Here is a 17,812-nt window from a genome sequence, read left to right as displayed (position 1 = left end):
CAAGCCTGGCACTCCAAATAAGCACCTGGCCTATCTCACAGCCCAACTCTCCAGCAAGACCAGGGACTGACAGGGTCAGGGTCCGTCAAGGCCCAACTCTTCCCAGCTGGCGTCCACAGTCTCAACAGGTGCACGCTGCCTCTGTGTGTATGCCACTTTGTCCTTATTGCCTCACCCCATCCCCCCACCTTGGCCGTGACTTCAAGCGTCCAGATCCTTCCTGGTGCTGCTCAAGCCTTATTTGGCAGGGGAGGGAGCCACTGACCTGGCTCTCTCCTAAGAATGTTGCAGCAGACCCTGCGAGCTCCCAGCATGGGGCTGTAGCCGCCCTGGTCCCCATGTTGGTCCCAGGGACCTTATTGTCCTGAAGCACTCTCCTTACTGTCTGATTGTTCAATGTCCTCTATAATTTTTGGCCTCCAATCTTCATATAACCTGGGATACTGTTGGCTGTTCACTCTGTTCCTCAGAAGATGGGCTAGGTCTTTCCCCTGTGCATAGGGGGAAGTGGGCTCAATTCCCACCTATCTCGCTGCCATCTTCAGGGTAGTGTGTTTCTTATCTACTATATTTTCTTCATTGTTTAGCACTGTGTGTAGTTCATTTTTGAAATATATTTCAAGAATGGATAAATTTATTAATATTAAAAGTTGTTTTTCTGTTCTACATTTTTAATGAAGTTAATTCTTTAAATAAATGTGAATCACCTAAAATTACAAAGGAGAAATATTTTGAGATGTATCAATTCACTTGATACATAGAAAAATATTACACAACTAGAAATTAAATGACTGCAAACTTAATTGACTTATTTTTGCAGTTGAATTTTATGACAATGCTTTAGTCACTAAAGCAGTAGCCTGTCATTATAAATTTGACTAAATCTTCAACCCCTTATCTCAGCTAGACTAGTATAATGATACCGATGTTGCAAAAAGTGAGGAAAAGTCAATATTTACAGTTATTGAAAAACATTACATGTGTCTAACATGCAGTGTTTACTGATAAGAAACTAATATATGGTAGATGAACTTAAATTATCGAAGTAAAATAAAATTACTTTATGGTTATAGCTCATATAAGCAGAAAGACAAAGACAGAAGATCCGCAGTTTTTTTTTAAATGAAGGAATTTATGATTCTGGGAGAAAATGTCAGATGCTCATAACCATGCAGTTCTTAGTGAATTTGAAATCAATGGCAGTCTAATGCAAGGGAGCAGGTCTCCAGTTGTGATTCAATTGTATGTGAACTTCAAATCAAAATAACAAGAACATCACCAGCAGCAGAAACTACAACATGTTGAGACTGGCACATCACTTACTGGAATATAGAACTTGTAAGTAAAATTATACTCAAAAGTAGAAACAAATGTAAATTTCAAAGATAAGTTTAGCTGCAACTTCAGCTCTCTGACATTTGTTTTGGTACCAAAAACTCTTGATGAAAAGCCTTTGGTACCACCTATAAAAGATGTGCAATCCTAGACTGCTTTACTTTTGGCCCTCTATGAATGTGTTCCTAAAGAATGCAAATAAATTACATATAACCCCAAACTAAAAATGATTACACAATTAAATATTCTGCAGAAAAATAATTGATAGGAAATTCCTATTTTCATGTTAGTTTAAAGCAACAAAATGTGTTTTTTACCCACAACCCATACATTTAAAGGTTCTCAAAAAATGACTGTTGAATAAAAGAATGTGCACTCAAATGCAGCCATATTTTAATCTGAGCTCAAAGCATATTACAAAGATCAATAAAAATGAAAAAAAGTTTTCACTTATTTTTTGTTTCCTCTCCATTATTGTAAATAAATGAGCAATCAATGAAATACTAAAACATTTTTATGCTAAAGAGAGAAGTGTGTACATAGGGTTTTCATATTCAGTCTGCTGAACACCACTGCTTCCCTTTTCTAGACCACACACTACATCATATCTTTGCAAAACAGGCCCTGGTTAGGTAGTAGTATCATATAATCTACTCTTCTCCTAGAGAAATGTCTTAAATGGCATTTCAGAGATGCTAAGCTATTATTTTAGAAATTTATTTAAGAGCAAAAGCCCTAAAGATGAAAATAGACTGTTCTCTTTTTTAAGTGAGTAAATGTTCATCCTGGAAATTACAGATCAGAATGAATAACTTGCTATATGTGGAGTTACTGGAACAAATCATCAAATACTCTATAATCACATAGAAAATTACAAAGTGTTGTTGGCAATCAATGATACTTTGTGAAGAGTGAATCTTTCCAGAACAATTTAATTTACTTTTTGAGGGTCTAAGACACAAGACAAGCAATGGGGGTAGTAACTAAAATACCATTAAAAAGCAGACTAAAAAAAAATCTCATGGACATAAGGAGAATAAAACAGTACTTAATATACAGTGCTCAACTACACTGTTATAGCTGAAGGTTCATCTGTATAACTGGAGTCATTGTTTTGATTGAATAATATAAGTCTATTTCCTGAGTGGGACTTCATGGCATGAGTTCTTATTTGGTGTGATAGGCATATAACATATGCTGTGCATTTAACATTATTTAATTCTAATTAAAAACCTTAAAAATAATAATCTCTATTTTATACATAAGGTTGAAGCTGCATCACTTCATCACTATTCTACTACACTGCTTCTCACAATCTATTATGTCAAGCATATTATGGTGTCCATGACTTTCCATATGCCTCCCCCACCGCCTGAAGCACCTTCTTCCTATATTGCTCTCCTGTAAGAAGATCTTGGGCTTTGTCTTGTGTTCCTGTAATACTTTTTACTTTCATACATTTACATGTGTTTTCCCACAGCTGAAGAGCATGTCAGATGAATAACAAGTGCTTCATAAATGTCTGTTGAATGACTGAGTGAATAGTGGCAACTTATGAAAAGGGTAAACAAAATATAGTAATGACTTTGATCATTTCCCACCTTATTTTGTACATATGTAACTATTCATGTTGATGACTTAATCTGGAACTTGCTATGTGCTTTTCAGAAAGGAGGCAGGTAAGAGAGCACTGCGAGGCATTTAGTCCTGTCCAAAGTGTCCATGGAGACATGTGGCCCATACCAAAGGGTCCTTAACATTTGATCCCATCAAAATGTCCACACTTAGAAAACTGCCAGTAGATTCAAAAACAAAGTTTATTTATACTTTTGGTTCACAAGATTAATCCATAAAATGCTATCATGTTTTATTGGTACAATAATTGTGTTGTGGCTATATTGTATTATCAGTAATAACTCTTCTTGCATTGGTAGCTTACTGGTAATAGCACATAGGGTTAGGTAGATGGGTTGGGTTTCAGATGTTGCAGAGGGGTGAGATGTGTACTAACTGTGCAGATCAAATGACTCTATGGAGATTTTGGACAGGACCAAATTTCATGGACCTTTTGGCATGGACTAAGTGTCTCAATGGATGTTTTAGACAGACAGAGAGAGAGAGAGAGAGAGAGAGAGAGAGAGAGAGAGAGAGAGAGAGCAAGTGCAGATATTGCCCAATTTGAGAAATATTCACTGTTCTTTAACATATAGGTTCCAATACTGTGTAGGTGTTGGCTGGGACAACCCTCATTGCTCCATCTGTCTCAGGCTGATATAACTGTGAGGTTTACTTATGTTCTTCACACAATTGCAGGTTCTGACCTCAGAAATGGCATACCATCCAGGAATTACTGGTAAGCCAAATTTACATTTCAGTTTATTAACAAGCACACTGCTTAAGATATATATGGTTTAATTTCTATAATGCAGAGAAAAATAAGTAGAAAATCATTGATTGATTTTCTTCTGCTTGGAAACTAGTAAAACTCCTCTCAAGATACTCAGGTTTGCCCAGGCTTGGTGGCTCAGTTGGTTGGAGTGTCATCCTGAAAAATATTGTTAAGTTTACTTTTCTGGCAACCTAGATAACATCAAAGCTTTAAGAAGGGATGGCCACACAGGTAAGTCTTCTTGTAGCTGCCACAATAGGGCCACTGAGATGAAGAGAAAATATGCTCTCTACATCTCACTTTCTGCATTGGAACATTTACCCAGATCATGAAGGCTGTGAGGGGATAAACAATATTATTCCAACTGTAGTTAAATCTACATGGGGGCCAACTAGGCTCACATGTAATGAAGGGCAACTTAATCATTGTTGATAGTTTTCCTTGTTCTGGACCATGTACTATGTGCTTCAGCCAACTGCCCTTATAGATTGGGGACTGTCAGTAGTCTTCAAAAATTCTAGTTTCTTTCAGATGCTGACTCACTTGGATACCACTGAGAAGCATTTGAGAACCAGTGTGTTGCCAGTTCAGTATATTTTAGGAGATTATGAGAAAGGCTGAAGTGTAAATTTATAAAATAAAACTAATCGTAATCATACTTTCAGTTAGTTAAAATAACTATTAAATGAGAAGATTTTAAAGAGCCACAATAATATAAGAACAATAAAGAGATCAGAAATGGCATTTGAAATTCTCTGAGTGTAGCCTGCACAGAGATCTCTGGGGCAGGATGATGGCAAGCACACAAAAGAGTTCACCAAATTCTCCTCAGACTCAGACCCCAACCCTTCTCACCTTCCAAAAATATTTTAATCATATTCTTACTTATTTCAAAACATGCTGCTCAAAAATATAAGAAACAGCATGTTTCCCTCTGGAGAGAAAATAAATTTTCATGGGCTAAGATTTAATTTTGTGTTTCCAGTGGGGAAATGTTATTAGGGATTTTAAAGAAGCATATTCTGAATTTTCTACTTTCAGCATAAATGGTATCAGCTCTCCACACTCTTCCTAGAGATAGCTGGTAACAGCCTGGAGATTCATTGTACATCTTTGGATTAGAGTCTTTTGAAATAAATTTCTAAAGTAAACAATATGTGTTCCTAGTGTGTAAAATGCAATTGCAGACTGATTGGACAAAACCAGGCTCTTAGTATTTTCCACCTGATTATTAGTTCATGTATGAACTTTTGTGTCCAGGCCCTGTACTTATTTTATTATAGTAATAATAAAAAATAGTTTAAGTTTTTAAGGTGAGTTAAGAGTATTGCATATGCATGTATATGCACATATGCATTTCATAAATATTTGCTTAAAATTTAAAAGCAAAGAATAATTTTAGTTAAGAACAAATATTTCAAATGAATAAATATTTCAAAACCGAAGAAAAATAGAGAGATGCCAATCATAAGGGGAAAAAAGAGTAGATGGAAAAGTAATAATTAAACAAATAACAAATACAAATTTCCCAACAAATATCAGTTTGCAACCTGAAAAGACTCCCCAATTTGGACAGTTCAAATGCTAAAGGACATACAAAGTATATCCCAGTAAGATTCTGAACTCTAGGATATGCATAAAGCCCTAAAATTTCCCAAAGAAATCATAAAACCAAGCAAACAACCAGTCAGCCAACTAACAACAACAACAACAGCAAACCTAATTACTTTCAAGTGAAAAAAATGACATTAGCATCAGATTTGTCATTTATAATCTTGGAGTCTATAATATAGAACAATAATACCCATTGATGATCAAAAGAAATTAAATAAAAATCCATGAACAAGAACATGTGTATTGCAAAAGAAATTATGATCAAAATTGAGAACAAAATTGCTAAATTACAGCAGAGAACAGAGGAATTGATGGTGGGGTGGTAAGGGGGAAAAGTTCAAGTTTGGAGAGGAGATGGTGGAAAAGAAAGAGAGGAGAAAAACAACGGTACTCTGAAAGTATAATCTTTATCAAGTAGGGGATAATGGAGAAACAGAGAATATGGGAAGATGAAAAAGTTGTTATTGTATTTTTAAATGATAGTAGACAAATATATATTTGATAATAAGCAATAGAAAAAGGGCAGTAATGATTTAAAGAAGTAAAAAATAAATTAGGACTTAGAGAAATACTTGCAAATAAATTAGATGCCTTTGCAAAATCTAGTCTTTAATCTTTATATACTCTGTTATTGATCTTTAATTTCCTAAAGGTGAAATATGAGATAATAATTCCCTATCTTATTTTCAAGTGATAAAGAAATAGGTAAATCAGAGTACGAGTAAGATATGTGTCTAGAAAAAATTCCTGCCACACAGTAAATACTCAATAAATGGTAGTTATTTTCACTGATTTTAGAGACACTTGCTCTTCTGATTAGTCTCTCTGGAGTATAACCACTGATATCAGCATAGTTTCTTTTAAAAGGCAACATTTAGGCAACCATTAAAGCTGTGCTAAACCTTAGAGATGAGACCCCTTCCTTTTGCATGTGAGAAAACACAGGTTTGGGGAGGGTCTTGACCTATTCAAACTCGTGTGTCTGCTACCTGGCATGGGTCAAAAGCTCATTGGTAGAAATGTGCAATTTAAATTCATAAAATCAAAAATGTTAGATATAATGATTTCTTCTACAAATAAAATTTTCTTCATTATGATTCTGAAACATTTCAGAACCTCACACAGTTATGTGGTTTTGTTTTCTAAAATATATGCTTAAAAATTGGTTATCTGAGACAGTGGTTCTTACTTTTTGGTCAATGTATTTGTTATCCTCTATTGCAGACCGTTTAGAGTGATCACACGATGAGGAAGAGGCTGATGGAAGGCTTCTTAAGAGGCAGCAAGTGTCCTGTTGCTGGCGATCAATAAACTGCTTCATAAAACTTTCCCTTTGCAAATAAAGTATACATACATAAGCATTATTAATGAAATGGAACAAATGATAGTATGGTGCAATGTTGTGTTTGCTTAAGCTACAATAAAGCATGACAAAGTTAATAGAAAACAATATATATATTAGGAAAGGTATGTAGATTAATTACCAAATTAATGAATTTAGAAAAAGTTTTCTAAATCTTAGGCATTCCTGCTTTAAAAAAGTAATGTCCCTGAAATAACTTTTAAGTAATAACATTCCATAATTTATACTATTTAAAAATCCTATGTTGGTAATAAGATAGCCTTTTTAAGACTTGAAAGAATTACTTCATCTCTCTGGCCTTCTGGTCATCTAAAGAATCTCTGAAATGTAACTTTGTATTTAAAGACTCAAAATGACTAAAAAATACTTATTTCATCTGATCTCTAAAGCATAGTGAGAATTCAAATAACATATTTTCAAATAACCACTAATCTTGAATCTAATTTATAGCTTTAAAAAATATGTTGTATTTTCAGGTTTTAATTAAAAAAATCAGAAATGCAAATATATTTCTATTTAAATTTAAATATTATTGTACCACATCTAGTCTCCTATTTTTGTAACTGCCCCATAAATCTATTTTTAAAAGTATTACATAAAATGTCATATTTTATATTATTCTGGTCCTGTTTTTAATTTTTGAGCTATAACTGGAAGAATTTCCTTTAATTTTTAGAAATAGATGTTTTAAATCATCTTCTATGCAACTGCTTAACCAGAGGGCAAAGTGGTAGAAAATCAAATTGATATGAGGGGGTAATGCCTTGGTTCTCCTTTCAAAAAGTAGAGGAAAAATTATATTGTAATCAGACATGACATTCTAAACAAATGCCATAATAGTAGTATGGAAATCTGGCCAGTGGTGTTTCTTTACTGACTTAAAAATAAAAAGGCCTCAGAGTCTATTTCATCTTCCACAGTTGAGGGTCAGAGTTCGATGTCTATCTGCCATCTCCACAGCCTTGAGCACCTTCACCAGTTACATGGGAAGTCTAATCCTCAAGGAGCATCTGAGGGGGAGGCAGTGGGAAGCGACCCTCTTGCCTAGGCTACTGCACTTCCAGACAACACCGCTTTTAGTATACTGCTTAAAGGGGTCAGTGGTTTTTAAAACAGAGGTAGAGAGAGTAGAAATATAAAAAATAACTTTAAAAGTAAAAAAATCCATATCTTCAGTAGTTTGAAGGAAGGGATGAATCATATTTAAGATGAATCTTTTACAGTGCATTTGAGATAAAGAAAGTAATACTTCAATACCTGATTTTAGGAACGGTAAAATCTGAAGGAAGCTTTGAGATTTTCACCATTTGTGGTCTGTTTGGAAATTTCTCAAAGATTCGAAGGCGCAAAGGGAGCTTTTCTTTGGTGTCTGCATTTGCTTCACTTTGCTTTAACTAAGGAAAAAATAGAAGGAGGAAGTAAAGGTGGAAACTATGGCATGGTAAATCACAGATTATTGAATTTTTAGACTCAAAGAAGCAATGAGTTGTTATGTAAAGAAACAGTAGATGGCAGCAAAGCTCTACCAAGTAAGTATATTTCTGTCCCCTGTCACCTACTGTTCTCTGAGCATTCAAGCTCAGCACCAGGAAAACAAAAACAAAACTAAATTAAACAAAAACTAAACAAGAAAAAAAATAGAAAAATTTATGTGATTTTATTTCCATATGTAAGCCCCTTTTCATACCATTTTTTACTGTTGACTCATTTATCATTAGTATAGTTAAAAGTAACATTTGTTTTACAAATATGTGCTAGAATTATAAACCAAAAGAATAATAATGAAGAAAAATTCTAAGTAGTAATATTTGTAAAGAGAGAAAATGCAAGAAAATTGGTCATTTATTGTAGCAGATTAAAAAGAAAATCTCAAGATGAAAACACATTTGGGACTTAAAGACTTTTCTATTTAGTTGCTTGGGAATTATTACATTATGAACTATTAAGTATTTATGAATGAAATAATTAGCAAATGGTATGTACTTACGAATGCATGCACATATTTCTCTATGATTTTTATAGCTATATAAACCAAGTTGCAGGGAAGCCAAGAATTAACATCACGAACTGGAAGGAATGCTGAGCTGAGGAGACACCATAAGGGTGGATGTGGCTGGCAGAATTCTGACCTGAAGAGTGAGGTAGTGGCTTCTACAAATTCATATCCTCTCTTTTTCCCCTCCCATGGCTGGCTTTTTTTGAGTATTCCACTCTTCTTTGAGCTCTCCAAAGACGGGAATTCACCTCTCCAATGTCCACCTCACCTCCTGTCCTGACTCCCCAAACTGCATCTTTGAATATGGATCCTGTTCTAAAAGTACATCTAATTCAGGCAGCCTTTTTAGTGTGGTTGGGAAGCATGTTTTTTTTTTTTAATTTTTAAAATTTATTAATTTTTAGGGAGAGAAAGGGGGAAAAAGAGAGAGAAACATTAATTTGTTGTTCCATTTATTTATACATTCATTGGTTGTTTATTTTATGTAACATGACTGGAGATCAAACCCACAACCTTGGCACATTTGGCAACACTGTAACCAACTGAGCCACCTGGTCAGGGCTAGGAAGCATGTTTTTAAAGCCACCAGCTTCTTATCCCTTGTCGATTATGCTTTCTCTTTATGATTAGAATTCGTCTTGGGTTTGCAGAAAGATTGGTGTAAGAGTTCTTATAACAGGAAAATAGGTAGCAACTCTTATCTTGAACCCCCATGTGGGGGATATTACAACTGAATCAGAAAAACATGAGGCTTCATTTTAGGGGACCATCCCAAATCCAATATGATATATGGGTCAGTTGCCCAATTGCTTGTGAGCTCAGAGTAAAATTATTTGTCTCATTTCTAATTCATAGAAATGTGCCTTCTTATCATTATATTATAAAAACAGTTCTAACATTTTTATTTTATGTAATATAAACATCTTTAGCCATTCAAATGTCTTATTTAATTCTGTGGCTTGCCTTTGGTTTCTTGTCTTAGCTGGTAATCTCACGGAAGGGGCCACTGCTACTCATTGCCATCCTCTTGCCCTAAGTTGAACACTGAGCACAGCACATTCTTAAAATGTGTGATGGTTATGATGATGGCAGTGATAAAGAATTAGCTCATTAGCTCCAAGAGGTACAAGAAAAATGGCTAGCAATTCCATGAAATGTAGGCAATTAGAAAAATGATTTTATACATAAACAAAGATATTCATGAAGAAGAGATATTTTCCAAACGTTCACTGACACCACTAGGAGAAAAATATTTATCAAAGTAAGTAGAGTACACAGAAAAAAAAACAGTCAATAAGCTAAGTTAGACTGGAAATAAAGACAATTATATAGAGCCAAAGACAGGCTGAGAAGATAGAGCAGAAATAAGGTATTTAGTTCATGCTAGCACATTTATTTATACATTAATACAGTCAAATCCCATAGGCCAGGTTCATTGATAAGTTCAGGGGATAGAAAAATAACTAAGCCACAGCATTTGTTCTCACAGAACCCACATTATAATGAACAGATGGTTATATAAAAAGATAGGGACAATAAAATACAATAGCTACTCTAGCCAAGATAAAAACAAAGTATGGGGAGTATAGGGTGAGGAGCAAAGAGAGAAATAAAAAAATGAAGGTGCTACTTCTACTTTCAGATATTTCTTGGGAAGCAGAATGGCTACACCTGACTGTGTTAGTCAACATTGGGGTTCTAAATGTACCAAGACTGGTATGGATATTTTATGGGAATTAAATGCCTTCGGAAGACACAAGAACAAATGGTACATTAATCAGGACATGTTACCAAAACAAAAACATGAGGTTCTTTTCTAAAGAACCTCTATGCTGATCCATTCTCTCAATCTCCACCAGTGCTTCCCTAGTCAAAGATACCACTTGGGCTCTTGTACTGTCTTCTGGGGTCTTTCCATCCAGTTTGAAACCAGTTTGGTTCCTTCTAATCTGTTCTCCATCCTGTGGTCATAGTAACACTCATACCTTCTAATTTAAACCCTCCAAATATATAAGAATATAATGTTTAACATATGTAGGTTACTAGTACTAAAAAAAAATCACCTGCCCTAGCTGGTGTTGCTCAGTGGATTGAGTGCCAGCCTGCGAATCAAAGGGTTGCTAGTTTGATTCCCAGTCAGGGCATATGCCTGGATTGTGGGCCAGGTCCCCAGTAGGGGGCACTTGAGAGGCAACCACACATTGATGTTTCTCTCCCTTTTTCCCTCCCTTCCCCTCTCTAAAACTAAATAAGTAAAATCTTTTAAAAAATCACCTTATCTATATGTGTTTTTTTAAAAATAAAATTTATTCTAATTTGTATTAGAGTTACTTATATTTCTTAAAGCTTGTATGCTCCTTAGGTACCAGATTTCATTTTTTATTTACCTTTATAGGTTAAAGGGAGTAAAAATACAAGAATTGTTTGTGAATAAATGAATTAGAATTCAGCATTAGTTGATTATTGCATGGTAAAAGTTCAAAGAGCAAATGAGAAGTTGTTTGTAATGATACAGAAGGCTCTTCAAGATCCTGCAAATCCTTTTCCTGAGTATGACACATTGCTACTTTGTAGAGGTTTAGAAGGGCCAGATTTTGAAAGATGAGCAGTCACTCAAATGGTAGATATACCAGATCTCTCTACTAAGCCACTAAACAGAATCTCCTGCAAGGAGGAAGGGGCTTCTTTTTGAATAGCAGTTGTGAATTTCACAACATAATGTTAAGTGAAGGAAGCCAGATAAAATAAAAGAATATGAACTGAATGATTGCATTAACAGAAAGCTAAAAAAATGAGCACCACTATTTTAGCTGTTTAGTCTCAGGAGAGTGGTTATCCAGGGGTGAGTGTGAAGCATAACTGGAAGGGATCTGGAGTGTGTGGAGAAGGAGCTCCTAAGTTGGCTTCAATATTTTTTAATCTGTGTTCTGGGTGTGCTCAGTTTGTAAAAATTTAGCAAAGTCTCTTTCTATATGTTTATTATAGTACAATAAACTGTTGTTGCTTTTTTTTAAAGGGCAGATGATGTAGTGGAGCAAAAGAATTTAATCCTTATTCACTGCTATTAATCACCATAATCTTGTTCATTTCTCCTTCCTCATTTCATGATTATGATTAAGATATAAAAATAGAACAAAAGAGGAAAGAGCAAGATTAATGTGTGTGTGTGTAGGGGTAGGAGGTGGAAGATGTGAGAATGTTGAGGCAAACAGGGTAAAGAGAAATAGTTCATGGTACTTTGAAGCCACTATAAAGTTCACTTAATATTGAACTTTATATGTAATTATAGGAATGTATTAATTAATTAATATTAATATATTAATATATTACATATATCAATTAAGTGAATATGTGTATATTCACTTAATATGTAATAAAATGCTATTTTACTTTTACCCAATTTTTCCCCTTCTTCCTTGTCAGCATTTTCCAAGATTAAATTTACTTTGATGGCAATCAAAGTAATAATATGGATAAGAACTGGATAATAATTTAAGATCTTTATACTGTATCACAAAAGCAGGCCTAACCTTTAGCTATTTTAATTGTAAATATCCATGTAAAATTATTTCAAAAATAATGATTCTTGAATGGAAGGAACATAATGCAGAGAACCCCAAGATTTTATTTTTATTTATTTATTTATTTTAAGATTTAATTTTTTTATACTGAAAAAATGAATGGAAATAATGGTACAAAGAAATGGTTTCAACTGAGCATGAAGTCTGGCTGCAAACAGATCAGACGATCACTTTGTAGGAGACTCACATGGGTAAGAAAAACACACTTTCAAAAAAGAAATTGGAATCCAAGAAAAAAATTCAAACCTTGCACTTTAAAAAATATAAATAATCTAAGCTTAGTGCTATTCTCTGGCTCAGCATCTGTCTTGCTGAGATATCATTACCCACTGGGTGGCTGAAAGCCTTTTGCTTTACTGTGTTTCTCCAGAGAGTGGGTTTAATTGCTCTGCATGATGCGTACCCTGTTTTGCCTCATCACTGAGATCTTCCATATTCCAGGCTGTGCTTTCTTCTGTTAAAATATTCAAACATTATTCAGTTTCAGTTTCTTTCTGAGTATTGTAACAAATGAGTTGAAGAATTACACTAAATATATATTTTTAAATTTTTGGTGTGATTTTTCTAACAGAAAACAATTTAAAAACATTCTAACTTAGCAAAGAGTTCTCATTTTAAAATCTAGTCCATGCTAATTTGAAAAATGTGTAGAGATTTGTAGGTAAATGTGATTGTAGAGTATTTTTCACTGTTCAACTTATGAAAACAACCATGTTACATGTGATATGGAGAAAGGAATTCCTCTTTTTTTTTTAAATATTTTATTTATTTATCTTTAGAGGGGAGGGGAAGGAGAGACATATTATGTTGGTTCAAGCCGTTCCTCTTTGTTACCTGAGTAAATTTAGGCTGAATTCTCTCTGCTCCTTTATACAATGGATTTTGTTGTTTTTTCCCCCTGGATTTATATATGACATAGTGATTCAAAATCGAGCATCTTCTTGAAGCACAAATTACTATTTTTCAACAAAGCTTCTCTCGTTATCTTGCCTATGTGATTTTACAACCCAGATTGCATAGCTCCTATGAGGTGAAAACAGATGGGCCATCTGGAGAGATGATCAAACATGTTGGTTTTTATTAATATCCCTATGTTACTATAAAGCCTTGATATACAAATATAAATAATATCCCTCACTAGCCTGTTGAATCCCATAGTTTCTTAGAGGGAGGACCTTCTCTTTTTTTGTGCTGGGCAAAGTTCTGTTCAGCCACATGATTACTTGCAAAACAATACTGTACCCCACAGGTGGCAAACACAGGGCCAGAGGTCCTAAGCCTGCCCTCCATGTTGTTTCTACCTGGTGGCAGCACTGAGCTCTCGCTTAACTCTTAAGGAGTAGTTACATTCATACAGTCCTAAAAATTACAATCAGCCCTTTGAAGGCAATGGTGAGGCTGATGTGACCCCTGGTGAAAATGAGTTTGACACCCCTGCAGTGTACCCTTTAGAAATATTTCCATTCAGAAGTGTTTATGTTGTTGATGCTTTCCCTGTTCTACAAACTTTTTTTTTTAGATTTTATTTATTTATCTTTAGAGGGGGAGGGAAGGAGAGAGGGAGAGAAACATCAATGTATGGTTGCCTTTCATGTGTCCCCTGCTGGGAACTGGCCTGCAGGGAACCGGCCTGCAACCCAGGTATGTTCCATGACTGGGAATCGAATCGCGATTGTCTGGTTTGCAGGCCTGAGCTCAATCCACTGAGCTACACCAGCCAGGGCCAAACTTTTAAAAATAAATCCAGTCTTTTCATGGTCAAATTGGGGTTTAATGAATGTAAATTGGAGTGCTCATTTTTTGTTTTATATGAGCCATAAGAGCTGCATTTTTAATGACAGCTGGCACCCCCAAATGTTCAAAGTAATTTAGTAACTTCAGCTGTTTAAGGCACGTGGTATTTCCTTTTCTACATCTCTCAACTGACTCAAGAGCTATTATTCATTCATCTTCACAACATTCTCACAGAGGAAATGGGGAGAGGTGGGATGTTCCTGAAGGAGCTGGTACTCTGGGGAACTGAGTGGCAGTTCTCTGCTTCCTGGTCTGGGAGGCCAGCAGAACACTCCTGGACTCTTCATTTGCACCATTCTCTGACATCTCTAAGATGTACATGAAATATTCACTTTCATGTTCTTGTAAGATCTTGTTAAAACCTAAGGTGTTATAGGCTTTACATGTCCTTCAGAAGGGTACTTCATACAGCAGTGTAAATGATATTTACAGTGAAAATATAAAAATTTCGCCAGCATTAGGCTACCAAAAATGCTAATGAACTAGTAAGAGGAAGAAAGAAAACTATGGAAAACTTAGAATACAAAATAAGTTGAAATTATAATTTTCCTCATATTATTTTTCTTTAAAATCCTATAATAAAATTAATGATTTCTTAGAGACAGTAGTAATGAATACAATTTTGCCTTTGTACGTTTTCTCTTCCAGGTCTAAAATGCTCTATTTTATATTATATCTCCCTTTTGTTATTAAAATGAAACATACTTGTGCCCATTAGGGAGTTAACTGAATCACAGAAACATGTTCATTATGATAAAAATGTTCTTTTTTTCCCTTCACTTCAGATGAAATTAGAGTTCCATGTAAACTAGGTGCTTGGTTCTTATTATGAGATGAATATTTTGTAATTAATAGGGAAAAAAGTCCATAACAAAGGATTACAAAGGGAATTCAGAATATATAGTGCTCTCATAGAACTGTAGTCTCTGTTTTGACTTAGAAAACATAGAAGACAATATACTCTAAGTAAAAACAGTAAAAAAGTAAGAAGATACAAATTTCAAATTTTTTCAGTTTTTATAATCTCTCAACCACTCCGGATTTCAGTGTTCTCAAATGAAAAATGAAGGTCTTCAAACTCTTTTATATAAATGCCAGATACAGATAAGTGAGATAGCATATTGCCTGTAATTTGAATTAGTCAAGGGAAATGCATTATAAAAAACTAAAGCTATCACTATGCTATAGTAACTGGTAGTTCTATGTGAAAATGATCTCATCGCAGTGGGTGGAGATAAATGAAGAGGGCAGGACATACAGGGTGGGGCAAAAGTAGGTTTAGAATTGTTTGTATGGAAAATAATACAATAATTAATAAATAACAATATAAGCATACGTTGTGTTTTTTGTACTCACAGCTGCTCTACCCTGTATGTGCTGTTTCCCATTTTTTGCCCTTCACTATGTTGATTAATTTATTTTTTCATATCTTTATTTTAAAAAAGAGGAAAATAGTTGCAAACATCTCTCCTGATTATGTGTCCTTCCCTATTCTCCATGACTTTTGAAACTTGTTTCTTAAAAGAGTTGCTTATGCTCACCATCAATGCTATTTGTCTACACTAACATTCCCCTCAACTTCCACCCTCTCTGGTCTCAGGTCTCTTCCCAACACCTCAGTAGGACTGCCCTTGCCAGTCACCAACATTTCCCCTGTTTCTGAATCCAATGGTCACTGGGTCTTCCAGGTTTTATCTCCCTGTCACTCCTTAAACCCCCCTAACTGGATTTTCATTTTAATGTTTTATCTTTCAATTCATCTTTCAGAACACCATTAAAAGAAATATCATCATGTTCCTAGTTCTTAAAGTAATTCAAGGATGGTAAATGGAGACAATTGTACTTGAACAACAATAAAAAAAAAGTGAAAAAAAGAAAATGCTAATCTTCTTAGTGTGGTATACGGTATCCTTTAGTGCCCTGCCCTTTAGATTCTGGTTTGTGAGTTCTTCCCACATGCTTGTGCCTTTGAATATACTGTTCCTCTGCCTGCAATATACTTTCCTTCCACCCTTAATTAACTTGTACATTCTTCAAATATCATTTCCTCTGTGAAGATTTCTCAGAATAAAAACTGGCAGTTGACATCGTAAACATGCTACATATTATGTTGAACACTTTGCATTGCTAGTATTATTTAATCCTCAAAACAGCCACCTGATGCAGCCTGGTTCTTTCTGCCCATACCCAGGTCCAGCAGAGGAGGCCCAAAGCTATGATCAATGATGGCTCCAAACAGGTGCAGGGCCTGTCACAAGCAGCATCTGGCAAAGCTCTGCACTAGAGTCTTTGTACATCACAAAATACATAGAAACAAATACAAAGAAGCAGCCAAAATGGGACAACAATGAAACAGATCCCAAATGAAAGATCAAGAGAATTCTCCAAAAGAAGAACTAGATGAAATGGAGGCAAGCAATTTATCAGAGAGTTTAAAGTAGTGATTATAAGGATATTAATAGCATGATAAAAGGCATAGACACAAAAAGAACCTGTCAGGAAAAAAAAAGAATGCAATATCTGAAATAAATAATACACTGGAAGGAATAAACAGTAGGTTAGATGAATCAGAGGATAGAATCAACAATTTGGAAGACAAGGTAGAAAAAAACACCAAGGCAGAGCAGCAAAAAGAAAAAAAGAATTTTTAAAGTGAGGAGAGCTTACGAAACATTTTGGACAATATAAAGCACAACAATGTCCATATCATGGAGATAGCAGAAGGATAAGAGAGTGAGCAAGGGATGGAGAACCTATTAGAAGAAATGATGACTAAAAACTTCCCTAATCTGGTGAAGGAAAAAGACACACAAGTCCAAAAATCTCACAGAGTCCCCAACATGCTGGACTGAAAAAAGCCTACAATGAGACATGTCATAATTAAAATGACAAGGCTTGAAGACAAGAAGAGAATCCTAAAAGATGCCAGAGAAAAGCAAGTAGTTACATATAAAGGAGCACCAATTAGACTGTTTTCTGATTACTCAACAGAAACATTTCAGGCCAGAAGGGAGTGGCATAAAATATTTCAAGCAGATGAAAAGCAAGAACCTACAACCAAAGCTACTTAACCCAGCAAGACTACTATTTAAAACTGAAGGAGAAATAACGAGCTTCCCATTTAAGAAAATGTTAAACTGGTTGTTAACACCAAACCAGTACTGCAACAAATTTTAAAGAGCTTACTTTAAGAAACAGAAAAAAAGAAGGAAAAAAAAACAGAAGAAAAAGTCTAACAATAAAATGGTACAACATACATATCTACCAATAATCACCTTATATGTAAATGGCTTAAATGCTCCAACCAAAATACATGGGGTAGCTGAATGGATAAGAAAACAAGATTCATATTTTTGCTGCCTCCAAGAGACTCACTTCAGATTGAAAGATACACAGACATGTTGGATATAAGTATTGCTCCCCTAAAAGTAAAGGGGTGGAAAAGACATTTCATGCAAATGGAAGGGAGAAAAAGCTGGGGTAGCAATACTCATATCCAACAAAATAGACTTTAAACCAAGGCTGTAGTAAAAGACAAAGAAGGTCATTACAAAATGATAAAGGAAACAATCCAAGAAGAGGATATAACCCCAGTAAACATTTACGCACACAACATAGGAGCACCTAAATATGTAAAGCAAATCTTGATGTATATAAAGGGAGAGATCTATAGAAATACAGTATAGTTGGGGAATTTAACACCCCATTGAATTCAACAGGTAGATCTTCCAGACAGAAAA

At 34.8% G+C, this 17,812-nt stretch overlaps 1 protein-coding gene across 2 annotated transcripts in view; it reads right to left on the bottom strand.

Moving 5' to 3' along the window:
* NALCN (sodium leak channel, non-selective) overlaps nt 1–17,812 on the bottom strand; it is a 416,515-nt gene that overhangs the window by 127,821 nt on the left and 270,882 nt on the right. The window contains exons 16-17 of one of the 2 annotated variants that reach the window (XM_037142536.2): nt 7,959–8,095; nt 6,528–6,669 (exon numbers count right to left, since the gene is read on the bottom strand). The exons of the other annotated variant lie outside the window; for it this stretch is intronic. Of the exons in view, the coding sequence (XP_036998431.2) occupies nt 6,528–6,669; nt 7,959–8,095 (279 nt within the window). The remainder of the gene's footprint in view (nt 1–6,527; nt 6,670–7,958; nt 8,096–17,812) is intronic. 2 annotated transcript variants of the gene reach the window in all.

The sequence above is a fragment of the Artibeus jamaicensis genome, unplaced genomic scaffold (assembly GCF_021234435.1).
Source record: "Artibeus jamaicensis isolate MK-2021 breed Jamaican fruit bat unplaced genomic scaffold, CSHL_Jam_final contig_559, whole genome shotgun sequence".
Classification (NCBI taxonomy): Eukaryota; Metazoa; Chordata; class Mammalia; order Chiroptera; family Phyllostomidae; genus Artibeus; species Artibeus jamaicensis.
The sequence above is the reverse complement of the archived record's forward strand: the minus strand, read 5'-3'. Positions and strand labels throughout refer to the sequence as shown.